Raw genomic sequence first — 15,389 nt, 5'->3', positions numbered from 1 at the left:
CCCCTCTGGAGGCTTTATGTCTCATACAAAGTGTGATTCTCCACTCAAAGCTTAAGGATCGTGCTGGATTTAATTTGTAATTGTTTGCCTCTTCCTCTCCACAGCAGCAATGTTTCCTGTCTATCCATTTTGGCCTTTGGTCATAGTAGTAGCTCATTTCACTGATTTCAGCTTTGCAGAATTTAGCCTTTGTTTTGGCTTGTCACCAACGTCACAGTCACCTTCAAATTTCTGTTCTGATAATAATAACTCTGTCACAGCTGCAAGGAACTTTGAGCCCTCAGTTGGCCATTTCTTCGTCCCAGTATCATCCATCCACTGCCCAGTTGTCCCTTGGGCAGTAGGAAAGGTGAGATGCAGCAGAGAATTCTGGGGACAAAAAGATAACAAGACAGCAGCTGACAGGTGCAGAGGAAGAGGAAGGAATGAGGGCAGATGATGAAGATTTACAATGGGTTTAAAGGAGGGTGCGAGGTGATTGAGAAAAAAAAACAGCGGTGGAGTCTGAGACAAATTATTACAAAAGGAGAGATTTGTATACGGATAAAACTGCAGAGTGATGTGGTTAGGGAGGTGAGGGCACTGGGCAATTTGCAGGGGGGTCAAAAGACATGAAAAGGACATACATTAGAGGAAACCTATTCATTCTAATGCAGTATAACTGCAGCAATAAATCCAGCAACTGCAGTAATAGAGAACCTGTTAGCCTTCTGATTGTTAACTGAGTGTTATATGGATTCACATTTTTGAAAGACATCCATATAATCCAAAAAGAAAGTTCTTGGTATTGTGTTTGTATTCTGCATAACAATGATGTTTTACTATAGGAGGTATTGGTATTAGCAATATATATTAGCAATGCGTGCACTTGCTTTCTGTTTGACCTCTAAATATGGTGGTGCATGATGCTGTGAAGTGCATCCGCAGAAAGTGTCCTGACTTTGACATCGACATTGCCGAACATTTGCTCCAAATTCACCTGCATGAATCAAAACACAATGTGCCTTGGAGCTCTTCACTGCTGGAGTCGTGGTTAAAATGAAGACTTCAGTAGTGTGTTAGTATTGTGAATAATTACATAGCAATTACATTGCTTGTTCTAAAATTGGAGGAATTCTCCATGGTCTGCTTCACACTCAGTACTTTTTTTAATGTAATGTAACTTTGGCCTCTCTTTCACATGCAGACACAGTTTTAGGTCACTGAAAGCTGACCTTTGGAAAATAACTTCCAGTGTTGACACTCATAAACTCCATTACGAGATAAGCTTGGTTGTTTACAAAAGGCAGTTTTGTCCGATGGCTAAAACAGAGATGATGCTAACCTTGCAAACACATTTTTTTATGTGTGCTTACACATGAATACACTCTTCCACTATTAAAGGCGTCAGAATGTGCTACTGAGGTCACTGCTACATAAAACAGCCAGCAGGCTTTATTAGGGCTTCTGTTAGGTTGACATTGCTTTGTGTGTGGAGTCTAGATAAGAGATTTACAAATACTGGGTTTTTTTTGGTTTTTTTTTGTAAATTATACAACATTCTGTCTGACAATAGCTTCAGGACACTTAATATTATACCGTGATGTGCCAATTTCCTTAATTGATTTTGGCAGTTGTAAAGAAATACAAGGCTTCAAACAGTGACATTTAAAGATGCTCCAGGCAACATTGCAAATATTTGGGACGTGAAATCAGTAAAATTACACAAAACAGACACATGTCCTATCTATTCTGTCTCTCTGTCCCTCTGTCCCTTGTCTGTCTTTCTAAATTTCTTTCTAAATGTCAGCCTAGTTTCCTGTAGTGGTGTTCCACTGACTTGTCCACTCCAGCCGCTTAGAAGAGTTAATAGCTGGCCTGACAGCGCTCGTTCAATACATAGCACAATTACTGCCAGGCTCACACACGACACAGCCATCACACAGAGCAATCAGACCCCCCTCCCATTTTCTCTGTCACTCTCCCCTGTCCTGTCACACTCTAAGCTATCAGGGTGACTTCGTTTCTCACCTTTCCCTAGATTTATCATCCCCTTGCCTGGTTGCATTGTCATCCACCTCTTGTCATTTTTCTTTTACCTCCATTCTGCCATCTTCATGCTCCTGCATTTTTTCTCTCCATCCCTGAAGTGCTCACCCTTCCCTCTCTCATTTCTAGCCTCTTAGCTCAGATGAAGGCGTCGGGTCAGTAGTAATCAATATGAAGCTTGTCTGAGCTGAGTTTGTGTGCAGCATAAATGTGTTTGTGTGGTGCGAATAGTAAGGGAAATGTGTATTTTTTTTTGCATTTCTATGTGTTTTTATGCAGTTAAATGCAAAAGGTTACGTCGACTGATATGCTAACGTGTGCAGGGGGGGGGGGGTCACTATTCTCAATCAATACCATAATCACTCCTTCTCCCTGCAGACACTAGAAAGCTTAGTCAGGAACAAGTTCACTTATGTGTTCTGCGTGTGTTTCATCAGCTGTCAACTCATCCACAAGCCCTTGATTAACAATATCTCAGCCAGATGGACGTACACGAGACAGCAGTCAGTATGAATATGGGAATGTGTGTGTGTGCTTGCCAGAGATAGACGACCTCAAACTGGTGTTTTGTCTCCATTCCTTTGCTCTGTTGCAGAGACTTTTTGTGCAGATGACCCACCCTCCTTAATTACATTGTTAATGACTCATCTTTGTTAATGATGTTTGCTGTCTCCGGAGCAAAGAAATTAGCCAAAGGGGGGAGGGGGGACCAGACAATTCAGAAAGGTGAGGGAGGCAGAAGGAGGGGAGGGAAGGAAGGTCAGGCTGAGAGGGTAGCATGAGGAGCTGAGAGTAGGGCAATGAATAAACAAAGGTGGTAAGCTGCAGAGGACAAAAACACCTTGTAAATTAGGTAGTTTTTGTTGCAACATTCTGTCCTGTAAGGTCTTAAATTTTTTACACTTTGTTATATTGCAGCCATTTGCTAAAATATTTTCTTTTCTCATTAATGTACATGCAGCACCCCATATTGACAGAAAAACAGAATTGTTGACATTTTTGCAGATGTATTAAAAAAGAAAAAGTGAAATATGACATAGTCCTTAGTATTCAGAGCCTTTGCTGTGACACTCATATATTGAACTCAGGTGCGTCCATTTCTTCTGATCATCCTTCAGATGGTTCTACGCCTTCATTTGAGTCCAGCTGTGTTTGATGATACTGATTGGACTTGATTAGGAAAGACACACACCTGTCTGTATAAGACCTTACAGCTCACAGTGCATGTTAGAGCACATGAGGATCATGAGGTCGAAGGAACTGCAAATGTGTCAACAATTCTGTGTTTTTCTGTCAATATGTGGTGCTGTGTGGACATTATTGAGGAAAAAAATGAACTTAAATGATTTTAGCAATATAACAAAGAGTGAAACATTTAAGGGGGTCTGACTACTTTCAGTACCCACTGTATATGTTCAATGAAAAAAAATGTAATTAAATGATATTAATCAAATGGTAACAGACCCGCTCAATCATTTTTATTAAGTTTAAAAATATAATAAATATACTTAAAACTGATTAAAAGAGGGGACATATTGCATAATTGATACTTTTACCTTACATAATTTACATTCAGAGATTACTTTACCATGATCACACTGTAGTGTTATAAAATAAAATTGTCAATATATTTATCATTTTATTTGTTAACTAATCTCAACACAAGTTGTTTTTAGAAGATGTTTTCCAAGCAGTTACTTTATTTTGATCATATCTTGTCATGGTTCACAGCAGTAGCTGATAAACATCTTTATAAATAATAATAATAAAATGCATTCCATTTTATAAGGGGGAGGGGACAGAATAAAGGCAATGACATTAAAAAGTAAAAGTAAAGATGACAGTTGTGTGGGACAGCAGAGAAAAGAAAAAAGCGGCTCGGTGAAAGAAACAGATAAGAGAGATGAAACAAAAAAAATCTGAAGTTCAGCGAAGGGTATTCTCTAAAGAAAAAGAACTTCAGTGGAACAAAGAGCCAGTATTTTCCCTGAGGAGCGCAGGCAGGCAGGAAGAGCGAGAGAGTAAAGCATGGTTTTTAAATTCTTCAGCGCTCTTATTTTTAGAGCAGCTCAATCAAACCCTGGAGTGTTTATCCCTTAATTTTAAATTGTCAGGTGGACAGAACACATCTGTGAGTCTCCTATATGGGCTCTAAACAGGCACCCCCTGATCAGCCTGTTTTATACTGGAGCCCGAGGTGGTTAAAGTAGAGGGAGAAGGATCAGTTGGACCTTATAGAAAAGAAGAAAAGAGCTTGGATTTCTATTCTTGTGTGTGTTTTTTAATCTCATATGGACATATTTTAATTGAAACACTGGATCAATGTAAAGAAAAGCTGGATAACCTTTGCTGTATGCATGGAATATGTGTCTCTATAGCTTCAATAGCACATACTATCATGCTGAATAAAACATACTAAAAATAAGAAACATGTCTACTGCTCAGACTACCAATTGTGTGTATAGATTTTTCAAATGCTTAGCTTTATGCCTGACTTTAAGGGCTTTAAAGTGAGATAATGGGCACATACATACTCACATATAGGAAAGTAAAGCATCACTACAAGAGTCATGAAGCTGCAACGTATCACTTTAATGTTAACTACCGCTTCATTGTGTGTCCATGATTTTATTTAATGGAAACTTTAGAGGAAATAGATTGTGTTCATTGTTTAGTTGGTGGTGCTTTATTAGGTCAACAGTGTTATCTGGCTGTGCAGTGCAGTGGAAAAATGCACAGTGCATCTAATGTATTCTTGGAAAACATGCCTCAGTTGGAACCTTGCTAGCAGTCCTAAACATCTAGTGATGGTGATTCTTCTTTGTCCCACATTTTTGCACCGACGACAGAACCTTAAAGTGATCATGTGACCTTAACACCCACTATGTCATCCCGTGAAGTTAAAACTACTATGTAGTTATACTGAACCAGAATAAAGTGAAGAGCTTTAGTCATAGTTAGCTGCTGGATAGCTGGAGTCAGAGTCACATCAGTGGATTGAATGCTGTGTTTCATTTTAAATATTGAGTAGTGTCTGAAAGTGCAGAGGAGCAGTCTGTGAGTCCTGTATGTCGAGATCGGCAGTTTCACAGCCACATGTATTCAGTTCAGCTCCCATCATTACATCCCATACCTCTCCCATGCAGACTGTGTTTCTCATACATATTTGGAATAATGTAGTCACTCTTAGGGATGCTTGCCATCAATGTTTCAGTTCCTCATGAGTGCCTGTAGGGAGTGTTTGATGTCTTTCTGCAAGGGGAGCTGAAGGATAGAGCAGGAGTCCTGTCCCCACAATCATTAGGCTGCCTCTCCCCTCATACACTCTCATCATGCTCAGCTGTCTCATAGAGGTCCCTCCTGTATTCTCTGGTGGTTGTGTTGTCTTAGCCCCAACTCTCTTAACATCGCACTAGATAAATGCTGTCCTCTGCAGATTCTCTGTCTCTGTCTCCTCCTTTTCCTTTCTTTCTCACCAGAGTCTGACCTTTACAGTGTGTCTCACTAATGAATGATGGCCCTGCTCCGTCCCCAGGCCCCATCAGCTCTAATAAAAAGAATAAACTCATATTACATGCATCAGTATGGGACTTTACTGTCCAGAGAACAAGAATACAGAATCAAGTAGAGAGCAGAGACAGTAGGTGGGGAAGTGGTAGGGTATGAAAGGGCATGAAAGATGAGTATCTCTGCTGTAATTGCTATTAATGTTTCTATTGTCAAATTTACTATTACACTAAAATCCATGATAGCAAGTTACAGTTCATTTTTACCTGATGGTACATGATGTACTGATGTACAGGATGCCAGGCAAGATACAATATTGAGGGTTTCTATATTGGCATGAGTGTGCTATCTTGGTGTATGATTAGTGTCTTCGATAAGTCTTCCTCAAACTTGATATGATCAATCAACACTGTAGGACAAAACTTCTTCTTTTTCATTTTTCTTGGACAGCAGGCTCTTACGACTAAACCAAAACCCAGTTTATTTTGTCTTTAATGGCGTGTGGGGTGTAAACGTGTAAACAACATTTTGAAAAAATAAAACTTAAATACTTGTTTTGGAAGATAGATTGTAAGCATATTTTATCACTGAAACAGCTTTGCCAAAGGGTTGTAAAATCTACCTCCGAAGCCCACAACCAAGTGCTTAATAATGCCACATTTTACATTATCAGGCGTTGTATGCTGTCCTGTTTCCTGGAAATTATACCTGTCTAAAAACTCTGCTGGTTACCTGGCTGCTTATTTGTCTTCTCATTCATCCCTTTCATAGAATAGAAAATCACTGGTTAAGCATGAGACAGACCATGTTAACCCAGCTCAGCTAAATGGCTAGCTACCATGTAACCATTTGTTCAGTGAAAGTTTGTCTTTAACCTGCTTTGGCCTTGCTGCTTTTTTGTGTGTGAAGTGGACATGGGCATCACATATAAGCTTCTGCAAAACAAGGTTGGTTACTTTTATATATGTGTTTAAGACATCTGAGATGTCACAAATGTCACTAGTGGTGTTGTGTTGTGTTGGTCAAAGGGTTTCATGTCCACATGGGTGTTATCATTATGTGCAATTAGTCATTTCAACTAGGAATAAATACCAGATGAACTAGGAATAAATACCAGATGTATTTTATCCAGTGAACGGTTTTCTATGTTAACATCTTCAAATATGTTTGTTAATTATCCCTTTGAACTAATATTTTGTGTCTCTGTTGCTCCAGTGTGAAGATGGTGCTGCTGTGGACGGCTGGCGATGTCTTCAAGACGACATACTTTTTGCTGAATGAAAGCCCGACTCAGTTCTGGGTGTGTGGTTCGATCCAGATCGTGATCGATGTGGCCATCCTGCTCCAGGTGCTTCTTTACAACCAAGATACACGGGCCAAGCTAGGATGAGCACTGTAGTGCTGCTGCTATGAGTAACATAAAAGGCAGGGCTTCTGTGTAAACTTTACCAACTCTGATGACTGGAGGCCCTTTAATAAAATTCACTGCAATATTGATAGAATCGTCAGGGGAGACGTTTAGTGCCAGAATATGGAGAAAACCAAAGTCAATATAGATTTTTAGTGTTCAGCCTTGAATGAAAGTATTTTGTTATAAGAGTATCATGCAGACAGTTTACCTACAGGTGCTGCAATATTATCCTCGAACAAACTCTGCCATCTCTATTAAGCCTTAATAAGAAAAAGCCTCTGCTTTAAGTTAATGAGCATGTAGATGCATTGTTACTATTGATTTGCATGTTGGCTCCTGAAGTGTAGTGAACATGGGAACTGTAAGAGGGGAAACATTACTCACATTGGCAGCTCACTAACAGCAGACCTGTGCTGTTATATGGCCAGTCCTGCACTGATAGCCCTGCACTGGAATCTACTGCCTGACTGATGAGCCTCTCACTTCACACTCCTCACTTCACTGGGCTGTTCTGTGGTACACAGACTGAGTGTGCATGTCTCTGCGTACACATGTGTGTGTGTGTAAGTATGTGTAGTTTGGGTAACACAAATTGATTTTTGCCGTTGGCAACAAGCACCAAGCAAAAGCTGCAAAATGTACATCAAGTAATGGTATAACTGCACAGGCCATCAGCCTGTTGGTTGATTGACAAGCAACAGTAACAAGTATAGCATGAAAAATGTGGTGTTATGCACTATACCTCAGCCCACTGTGGACACCAAAAACACTCCTAGTAGCAACCTAGCTTTTGTTGTTGTTAATGTGACAGTATTACTTAATATCTGTAGCTTTGTCCCTTCTGTTATCAGATTAGGTGAGTAGTTCTTGACATTTTCTTATTAAAGAAGTAAATTGTTGGTCCTAGAGCAACATTCAAAGAATGATATTAATAAGCATTGAAATAATTAATTTATGGTGGGCTGGAAGGTTAAAGTACTGTATATTTTACCTGACTTTTATTAAATACTTTACTTAAAATACTGTTTAAAAAATGCATGAACAAAATGGCCCATGTCCAACTTTAGAAAATGTACTTTTAGGTAAGGAAATTCTTTTTTGTGAATTTAAATCTTGATCTTTTTTTCGAAACTTAATCTATTCAAAGAAATTTCTATATGATAGAAATGTGTACGAATTTCAAATGCAGGTGCATTATAGTTAAAATCCTAATACATAAATAGTTTGGTGGCTGATTTTTAGGCCTTGCAGGAGAGGTGAAATGTGTTTAGATACGGCGCTAGTGTCCAGGTGCATTGGTTGGTAAATGTCCTCCTATCTGGCTAAAGTCACATTGTTTGGGTAATTGCAGAAGTTGCTTTCATAGGGAGGGTTTCATTAGCCTCTCTCATAGATCAGACTATTATTTTTGGTGACAGGGAAACATTGTCTGTGTATGAAGTATGACAAAGAAGAAGTAAGTCAGAAGGTGTTTAGATGTTAGTGGACTGATGAAGAAAAAATTAGCCCCAATCACCAAAAGGATGTTTAGAGACAGAAAAAGAAACAGCATTTGATGAGAAGAACTTACTGCCAGCTGTGGCACAGCAAGGAAAGAAATGGACATGAAATATCAGCAACATCTGCATGTAAATAGAACTGAAGAGACTCACACTTCACTATATTAGGAAAGGCTAGCCAAAGCTTTTAAATGATCCTGACATTCTCCTCAAATACATTAACACATCTGAATATTTGAAGTAACTCCTTAAAATTTAAAAAGAAAGAAGTTTACAGACTTTGCGGTCATGTTTATAAGCTTAATTTTAATAATGTTTTATGCGTTTCAGCCTGTACAGAAACACTGAAACTTCTGACCAAACTGACCAAAATGCAAAAGAAAATGTTCTCAAATATTTTATTCAGCACCTATAATTGAAGCACTAATTTAACAACACAGCCTGTAGGCATGTTGTGCTTCTTTCACCTGCTTCGTGATAGTTTCCTCTGCAGGCTGAAACCAATCAGTAGCAGCAGCTGATCAGTAGTCAGTGCAGGTTTCGCTTTACTCCCTCTCTGCTGCATGATTTAATTCAGCAATAATGCTACTTGCTTATTAGGCCTTTCAGTCACCTTTGTACTCACTGGTTTGTGTCCATTGGGTGATCTATACCTGTCTTCCTCACCTAAAATCAAACACTGCTTTGCAGCATGGGGACAGCTGTGCATGCAGCTGTCAGTGTGCCTGAACTGTAAGAGTATACATCGGTAAAGAAAGGGTCATTTTAAGTGTCAGGGATTCTTTCAGCTTGGTTGCACGGAATCCTCTCATTGACTAAATCACATACACCAAGGCTGTGTGTATGCATGCCTTCTCTCACATCCATATACAGTATAGTACATATCTTATATCTATTAGCCACATTGTGCATTGCATGCTTCTTATCTCTGTCCTGCATACCGCAGTCATATTATTTTGCTCCTGTCACCAGATGTGTATCTTTATATTAGGCTCAGAGCAGCACCCTCACTGCCTTTACTTTAACATTTGGACACCCTGTAGCCTCTTTTTCTCAAGGGCAGAACACACAGGCTTGTACACACACACATACACAGTGATAAACCCGCTAGTTTACATTATGGTAAATGTTCCTGTTGTCTCACCACCACTGCACTGATAAGAAATAGGTGGTTCGGACTATCCTTACAGTCCTTTCTGGGGTGATATATATATACAAGGACATGATGCTGTCTGTTTCATTTATGTTTTCATGGCATATTTTCAGATATGATGTAGCAAAAAAAATGTGTGTGAATTTTAAGTTACTGTTTTATTGTTATTTTTTTTTTTTTTTTTTTGTTTTTTTTATTTGCTAATGTGTCAACCAAAAGTGCAAACATTGTCTTTATAGTGTAACCAAATCAACACGATATCATGCCATACTGTCATGGTTACCATATACATGCACAAGTAAAATCAGGTACACACACAAATAAATAAATAAATAAATGTCTGTTCTTAATGCAGAAGTGACAGAAGAGGTCAAAAGTTTTGAAGCCTATTGAAATCACTTTGTAATGACTTCCCTAAAGAAAGTAAAGTCCCACAGCCTCTTAGATGTCTGAAGCAGAGTTAAAGCCACTATCCACCCTTCCATCTCCATCTGTGGACATATGACTGTATTTATACGTTTCTGTGTCAACCACACAGCCAGATGTGTTGTTGTGGAATCTAGCCAAACAGTCACCGCTCTTACCTCCAGGTGCCACATGTTTACCTTTTTTTTGTCATTTGTATGAGGACATGTGTCAGAACACTCAGTTGTTATTATCCAAACACTTTTACTGTCTGATGGCGACTGTATGTATGCCATATATTTATCTTTATATTTTTTTAAATATAAAGTATTTATATTCTATGGTGTACGTACTGTGTGGTTACTGTGAAACGATTGGGTACCTTGGAGCACTTTAAAAAAAAAGAGAGGTACAACTTTTACACTGAGAAAAAACAAAAAGCAGCCTCCTGCTTGGGCCTGGTAGTTCTGTGAGTTGACTGCAGGATTTAGACAGGATTCTGACCTCAAAATTCAACCTGAACCCTCAAGGGATCTTTTTTCCTTTCAGCCAGCTCAGCTAGGAATACATGACTTGAATCACACAGAGATAAATTTAAAAAAATATGCTTTTATCTTCCTCTACATAAACACAGTAATTCTCACTGCAGCTATCACTGAGACATTGATATAGACTTGTGGGAAAACCCTGAAATATTCTATTTAAAGGGACCGAGAACCAAATAAATCATGGAGAAGGTTGGAGTGTTCTGCTGCTGGACACATAGTGGAGAAATTGAAGAGTGGGGTTAAGACCTCCAAGGATTCAATCCTCTCTAGCCAATGAACCTACGGAAACACACAAAGTTCCTTAACTAAGACCAGTGACAGTCAGGGAGGAGCACTGCAGTGTGGATGGTAAAATATTAAACTGGATTCAGTAGATAATGGGAGTTTCCGTGCTTTATAGATGAGTTGGACAAGAACAGACTGTGCTGTGCCTGTTAGTGCCTTTACTGTACTTATCTCCTGGCCTGGCCTGGCTTCGACATGCATTAATAATCAGTCGACTGCAAGTCACGCTGTGTCATACAGTTGTACTTGTCTGCTCAGCCAACAGAAATACATGACAAATTTCAGATATTTCATAGTAAATCCTATTCATAATGGAACCTGGCTGGCTGCCTGCCATCATCTACCTTCATGTCTTTATGTCCACCCATCCATCAGCTGATCATCCAACAGGACTGTCCACACTGTGGCTTCTTTGAATGATAGATGAGGTGGATTAAAATAGTCCACCTGGGTGCAGTGGCTGTGATGTGCTGCTCTGCCCTGTCCTCCTCCATTTATTAATGACAGTAGTGTCATGTGCACTTTTCATCCCTGCAGTGTCCCAGGCGTCAAACATAGCAACTCACCACTAATGTGTACTGTTTTAAAGCAAGTGGTAATTTTTTTGTCAACATCAAAAATGATAATTTAATTTGATGACTTTGACCTTATTATTAGGTTATTAAGGTTATTTACCTGAAAATGCAGAGGAGCTGTATTTCTTTTGTCCCTGAGGAGAGTCTGTAATGCATCAGCAGGTTGTCCGATTTTTGAGAGGCAATCACTCACTACTGCTTAGGAAGCTAACATTCAACATGTGGATGATCAAATCTGAGCTTCTCCCTTTTGGATTTAAGTGGTTGGACTGTATGAGGACACGCTTAAGTGACTATTAGTCAATCAAAGTAAAATTGTCAAAGTGGAGAAATATGTGATCCAAGTTTTCCACCCACCATTTCTAGCTGAACAGGAGTGCCAAATTCTCACTTCTTATTGTGTATCTCTGCATTTCTTGTACATTTAATCTGTCTGTCGATAGTTTGGAAGGTTGCTTTACTTAACAGCGAAGAACCAGCACATGTTGATGTGGCAGATTGTGGTTAACATGTGCAAAAGATGGGCTAGTGAGTCAGTGTGGCACTTGTCTGTTTAATTGCCATCCAACAGCTAGCCCGCATGATTATCTACACAATCATGTCTTGCTATATGGACCAGGCTTCCAGTCTGTGATGAAGTACAGCGAGAGAAGCACCAGCCAGCTCCTTCCTCCACCCCATGCCATGTTGCCTCCCCGGACAGCTTTAAATTCCAGCAGACGACCTGGTAAGAGCTGATTGCCACATCTTTTGTTTTTACCACAGAACTCTGAGTCTGTAAAGGAGTACAGACCACTTCACAAATGCAGCTCTGCACCATGAGATGGTAATTAGTGTGTGTACACTCAGTGGTTTGAAGTTATTTCTCATCTCTGGTGGAGGAGTGCATTCTCTTTCTCACGTCATTCTTCTGCTGTACAGTGACATAAACTATGCTAGTTGTATACATGAAGTTCCTTACTGTGTTTATGCACTGATTTATTCACCTCTTTAGTCAACAAACACAAAGATCTGTTCATCATAAAGCTGCACATCATGATGAAAACATCTCAGAAAATTAAAAGACCCCCCCAAAAAAACAACAAAAGTTATATTCAGATCTAGTTTATGGAAATTTTAACCTCTACAGCACGCCTTCCCTTTACACTACACACTACTACTGCTGTATTACCCTGCTCAGGATTGATTGTGCACTTTCAAACATGTATAAATCACAGATAAGTTGTTTGATAGCTTGTAAAACGTCTGTCTGATCTATAATGTAACTTCACCACTTGGCTAAACAGAGCTCACAGGTTCAGCTGTTGATCATAACACTTAGCTGCTTCCTCAACTGTAGCCAACAAGCTGACATGTTTCCAAACTACCATCAGCAGCTGCAGTGAATGACTTCTTTCCAAAACTACATTATCCCTTATATGTATAACACTATCATCCAGCATGCAGCATCCAGATGTGTATGTTTTGAAAAAAAAAACATGTTACACCAGCTCAGTCCCTATAAGGACAAGCTGTCATCCATTTCTTACTGCTTAGTCCAGGCTTCTATACAGTGGATTGTCCTTTTGTTTTTTCCTGCTCTTCATTTATTGGCATATGGATGTCCATTTTCCACCTTTATCTGGGGGAGAGAAATCATTTATGAAAGACTGAATGAGCAGGAAAGACGGAGAGCAAACTCATTTTATCTCTGAGAATTCAGGCCGCAAGATGGTCTTATATTAACAGGCTCAGGTAAGCAGCACTGAGAGAAATTGGCCTCTTATACTATTCACTGCTCATTTCTAGAGCAAACCTCTTCTGAAATTGACCTCTGACCCCTTTTCACTCAAAAAGTGGCACAAAGCACAAATGAGGAGAATCTTTGATGAGAGACAGACTGTCAGATAAGATGGAACTGAGTGAGAGGGTAAGAGGGGAAGTGAAAATGTCAGCATTGTAAAGCCAACAATGGGTTAACACTGGGAACACTAGAGAAATATAAACTACAAGGCACCAAAGGGAAGACAAAGTGCTAGTCATACTGTATGCTTTTGGGAAATGTAGCGTAGCCAGATGGCTCCAGGTTTAGAACTGCCTCCTGGTCCCACAGTCCAGGACAGTCAGCCCCCACAGGCATGTAATGACAGGCACAGCGGGACTGGATCAAACTATCAAGATAGATGAGTTTTTTCTGAGGTCACAGACAGTGGGGAGAACTGAGGACGAGAAGGACAAAGTACCCAGAGGGACAGGGGTGTAAAGAATAGTCAGGTGTCTTTAAAAATTCAAACTTTTGACAATTTCAGGTGGACAAAAGCCTTGTTTTCAAGCTGACCTCCTTTGGATTCTCCTCTTTATATAAGAATGTACAATTTGAAGCCACTCCACTTCAGATTGTAAAAACAAGTTATGTAACAAATGCAGAGTCAGAGTGCTGCATTACTTTACAGCCCTGAAGCTTCTCGGCCTTGTGTATCCATCATGTAAAGGGAATAGACTTCTCGCTATATGGAACCAAAGCACCATTGAAACGAAAGCAGGGAATCCATCAGAGAGAAACATATCCTGCACATATCTGCAGGATACCCCTGCCTTCTTTTACAGCCAGATATATCTTTATAAGGAAGAGGCAGTGATGTGACTGCATCAGAGTTGTTTACCATTTTCTTTTGTTTCCACTCTGAATGTATGTGTGATGCATGCATGATAATATTGTGTAAATAATCATTAAAACATCACTGCTTCTTTACATTTCCAATATTAAGGTAATTAATAAAATACAACTAACACTCTATGTTACAGTTGCTTTGCTAGCCCTGAATTAGCTGTATGGATGCTGTTCTGATGTTCTGATGATGGGAGAACCACATCCAAGCATCTTTTTGTGTAAAACTATTGGTTTTAGTAAACAGTGGTGTAAAAAACATTATGATGAAGACATCTTCATGTCCACATTGCTCCTACAGGGTTAAATTCATGGTGGTCAAGTTACTATTTACAACACATGAATAAGATTAAGAAAACCTTTATTTGTCCCACAATGCAGAAATTGACCCTTGCTTAATATTACACCTCCTAAAACTATAGATGATGCTGTCAGCAAACCTTGAAATATCTTATGTGTCTTCAAGATTCCTTGGATTCGTTTTACAGAGAATACATTGGAGAATAATGTTTGACATGTAGTTGCTGGTCAACAGGATCAGTGAATTGTGATATACAGGAAGTCTTCCAGAGGCCAGAGCATCTTATTTAACAACAGTTGGCTTGATGTTCACTGTGTCTTTGAAAGCCACGCCTCTATCACTTCTCTCATCTCGTCATTGAGATTCATGATATTTAAAAATCTTTTAAAAGTAGTTTGAGCTAATACATACTGAATTTTGGGGAAATGAATACATTTATTTCTCTTTAATCAGTGCCTGGTTAGTGCGCTAGGCAAATATAAATAAAGCAGACAGATGGAGTGCAGAGGCCCAGCACAGCTCCACACAGCATGAAGAGGAGGGAATGACCCATCAGGATGAAGATCAAACCCCTCTCTGATGGATAGTCTCATCTGGTCTACCATTTCAACCAGGAAGACAGAACATCATCTGAGATCAGTGAAGAGTATCACAGGTCAGGCATTAAATCGTGACTAAAACGTATACTGACCTCTTTATGATGTATTCTATGAAATATTGCTGCAATATGCCCTGTAATAGAGTTAGTTTTTTCTTTTTAGTCTACCCGAGGATAAACAAGCTGCCATTTCTTCACAAACTGCACCCCTGTGGAGTGCATGTTTTCCTCCGCTTGCACTGACATTTTTCCATCTGAAGTCCACAGATGGCCAAATGGCTCTTTTTACCTCATCTACTTCTCATTTTTAGATTTATTTGTGAAATTGTCAGGGGACGGGTATTTCTGTGGAGGATGTTTCAAACTTGTGTGTCTGTAAAATACACGTTGCATGTTCAAACGTGGGTGTGTGTACATGCTGTTTGTCATGAT

The 15,389-nt window shown here is 39.5% G+C and overlaps 1 protein-coding gene across 1 annotated transcript in view; it reads left to right on the top strand.

The window, feature by feature from the left end:
• The window catches only part of LOC114437503 (PQ-loop repeat-containing protein 1), a 39,979-nt gene extending 29,635 nt beyond the window's left edge, over positions 1–10,344 (top strand). Inside the window, exon 5 of the mRNA XM_028408251.1 lies at positions 6,751–10,344. Coding sequence (XP_028264052.1) covers positions 6,751–6,925 — 175 coding nt within the window. The 3' untranslated portion in view covers positions 6,926–10,344. The remainder of the gene's footprint in view (positions 1–6,750) is intronic.
• The last annotated feature ends 5,045 nt before the right edge of the window (positions 10,345–15,389 follow it).

The sequence above is a fragment of the Parambassis ranga genome, chromosome 6 (assembly GCF_900634625.1).
Source record: "Parambassis ranga chromosome 6, fParRan2.1, whole genome shotgun sequence".
Classification (NCBI taxonomy): Eukaryota; Metazoa; Chordata; class Actinopteri; family Ambassidae; genus Parambassis; species Parambassis ranga.
The sequence above is the reverse complement of the archived record's forward strand: the minus strand, read 5'-3'. Positions and strand labels throughout refer to the sequence as shown.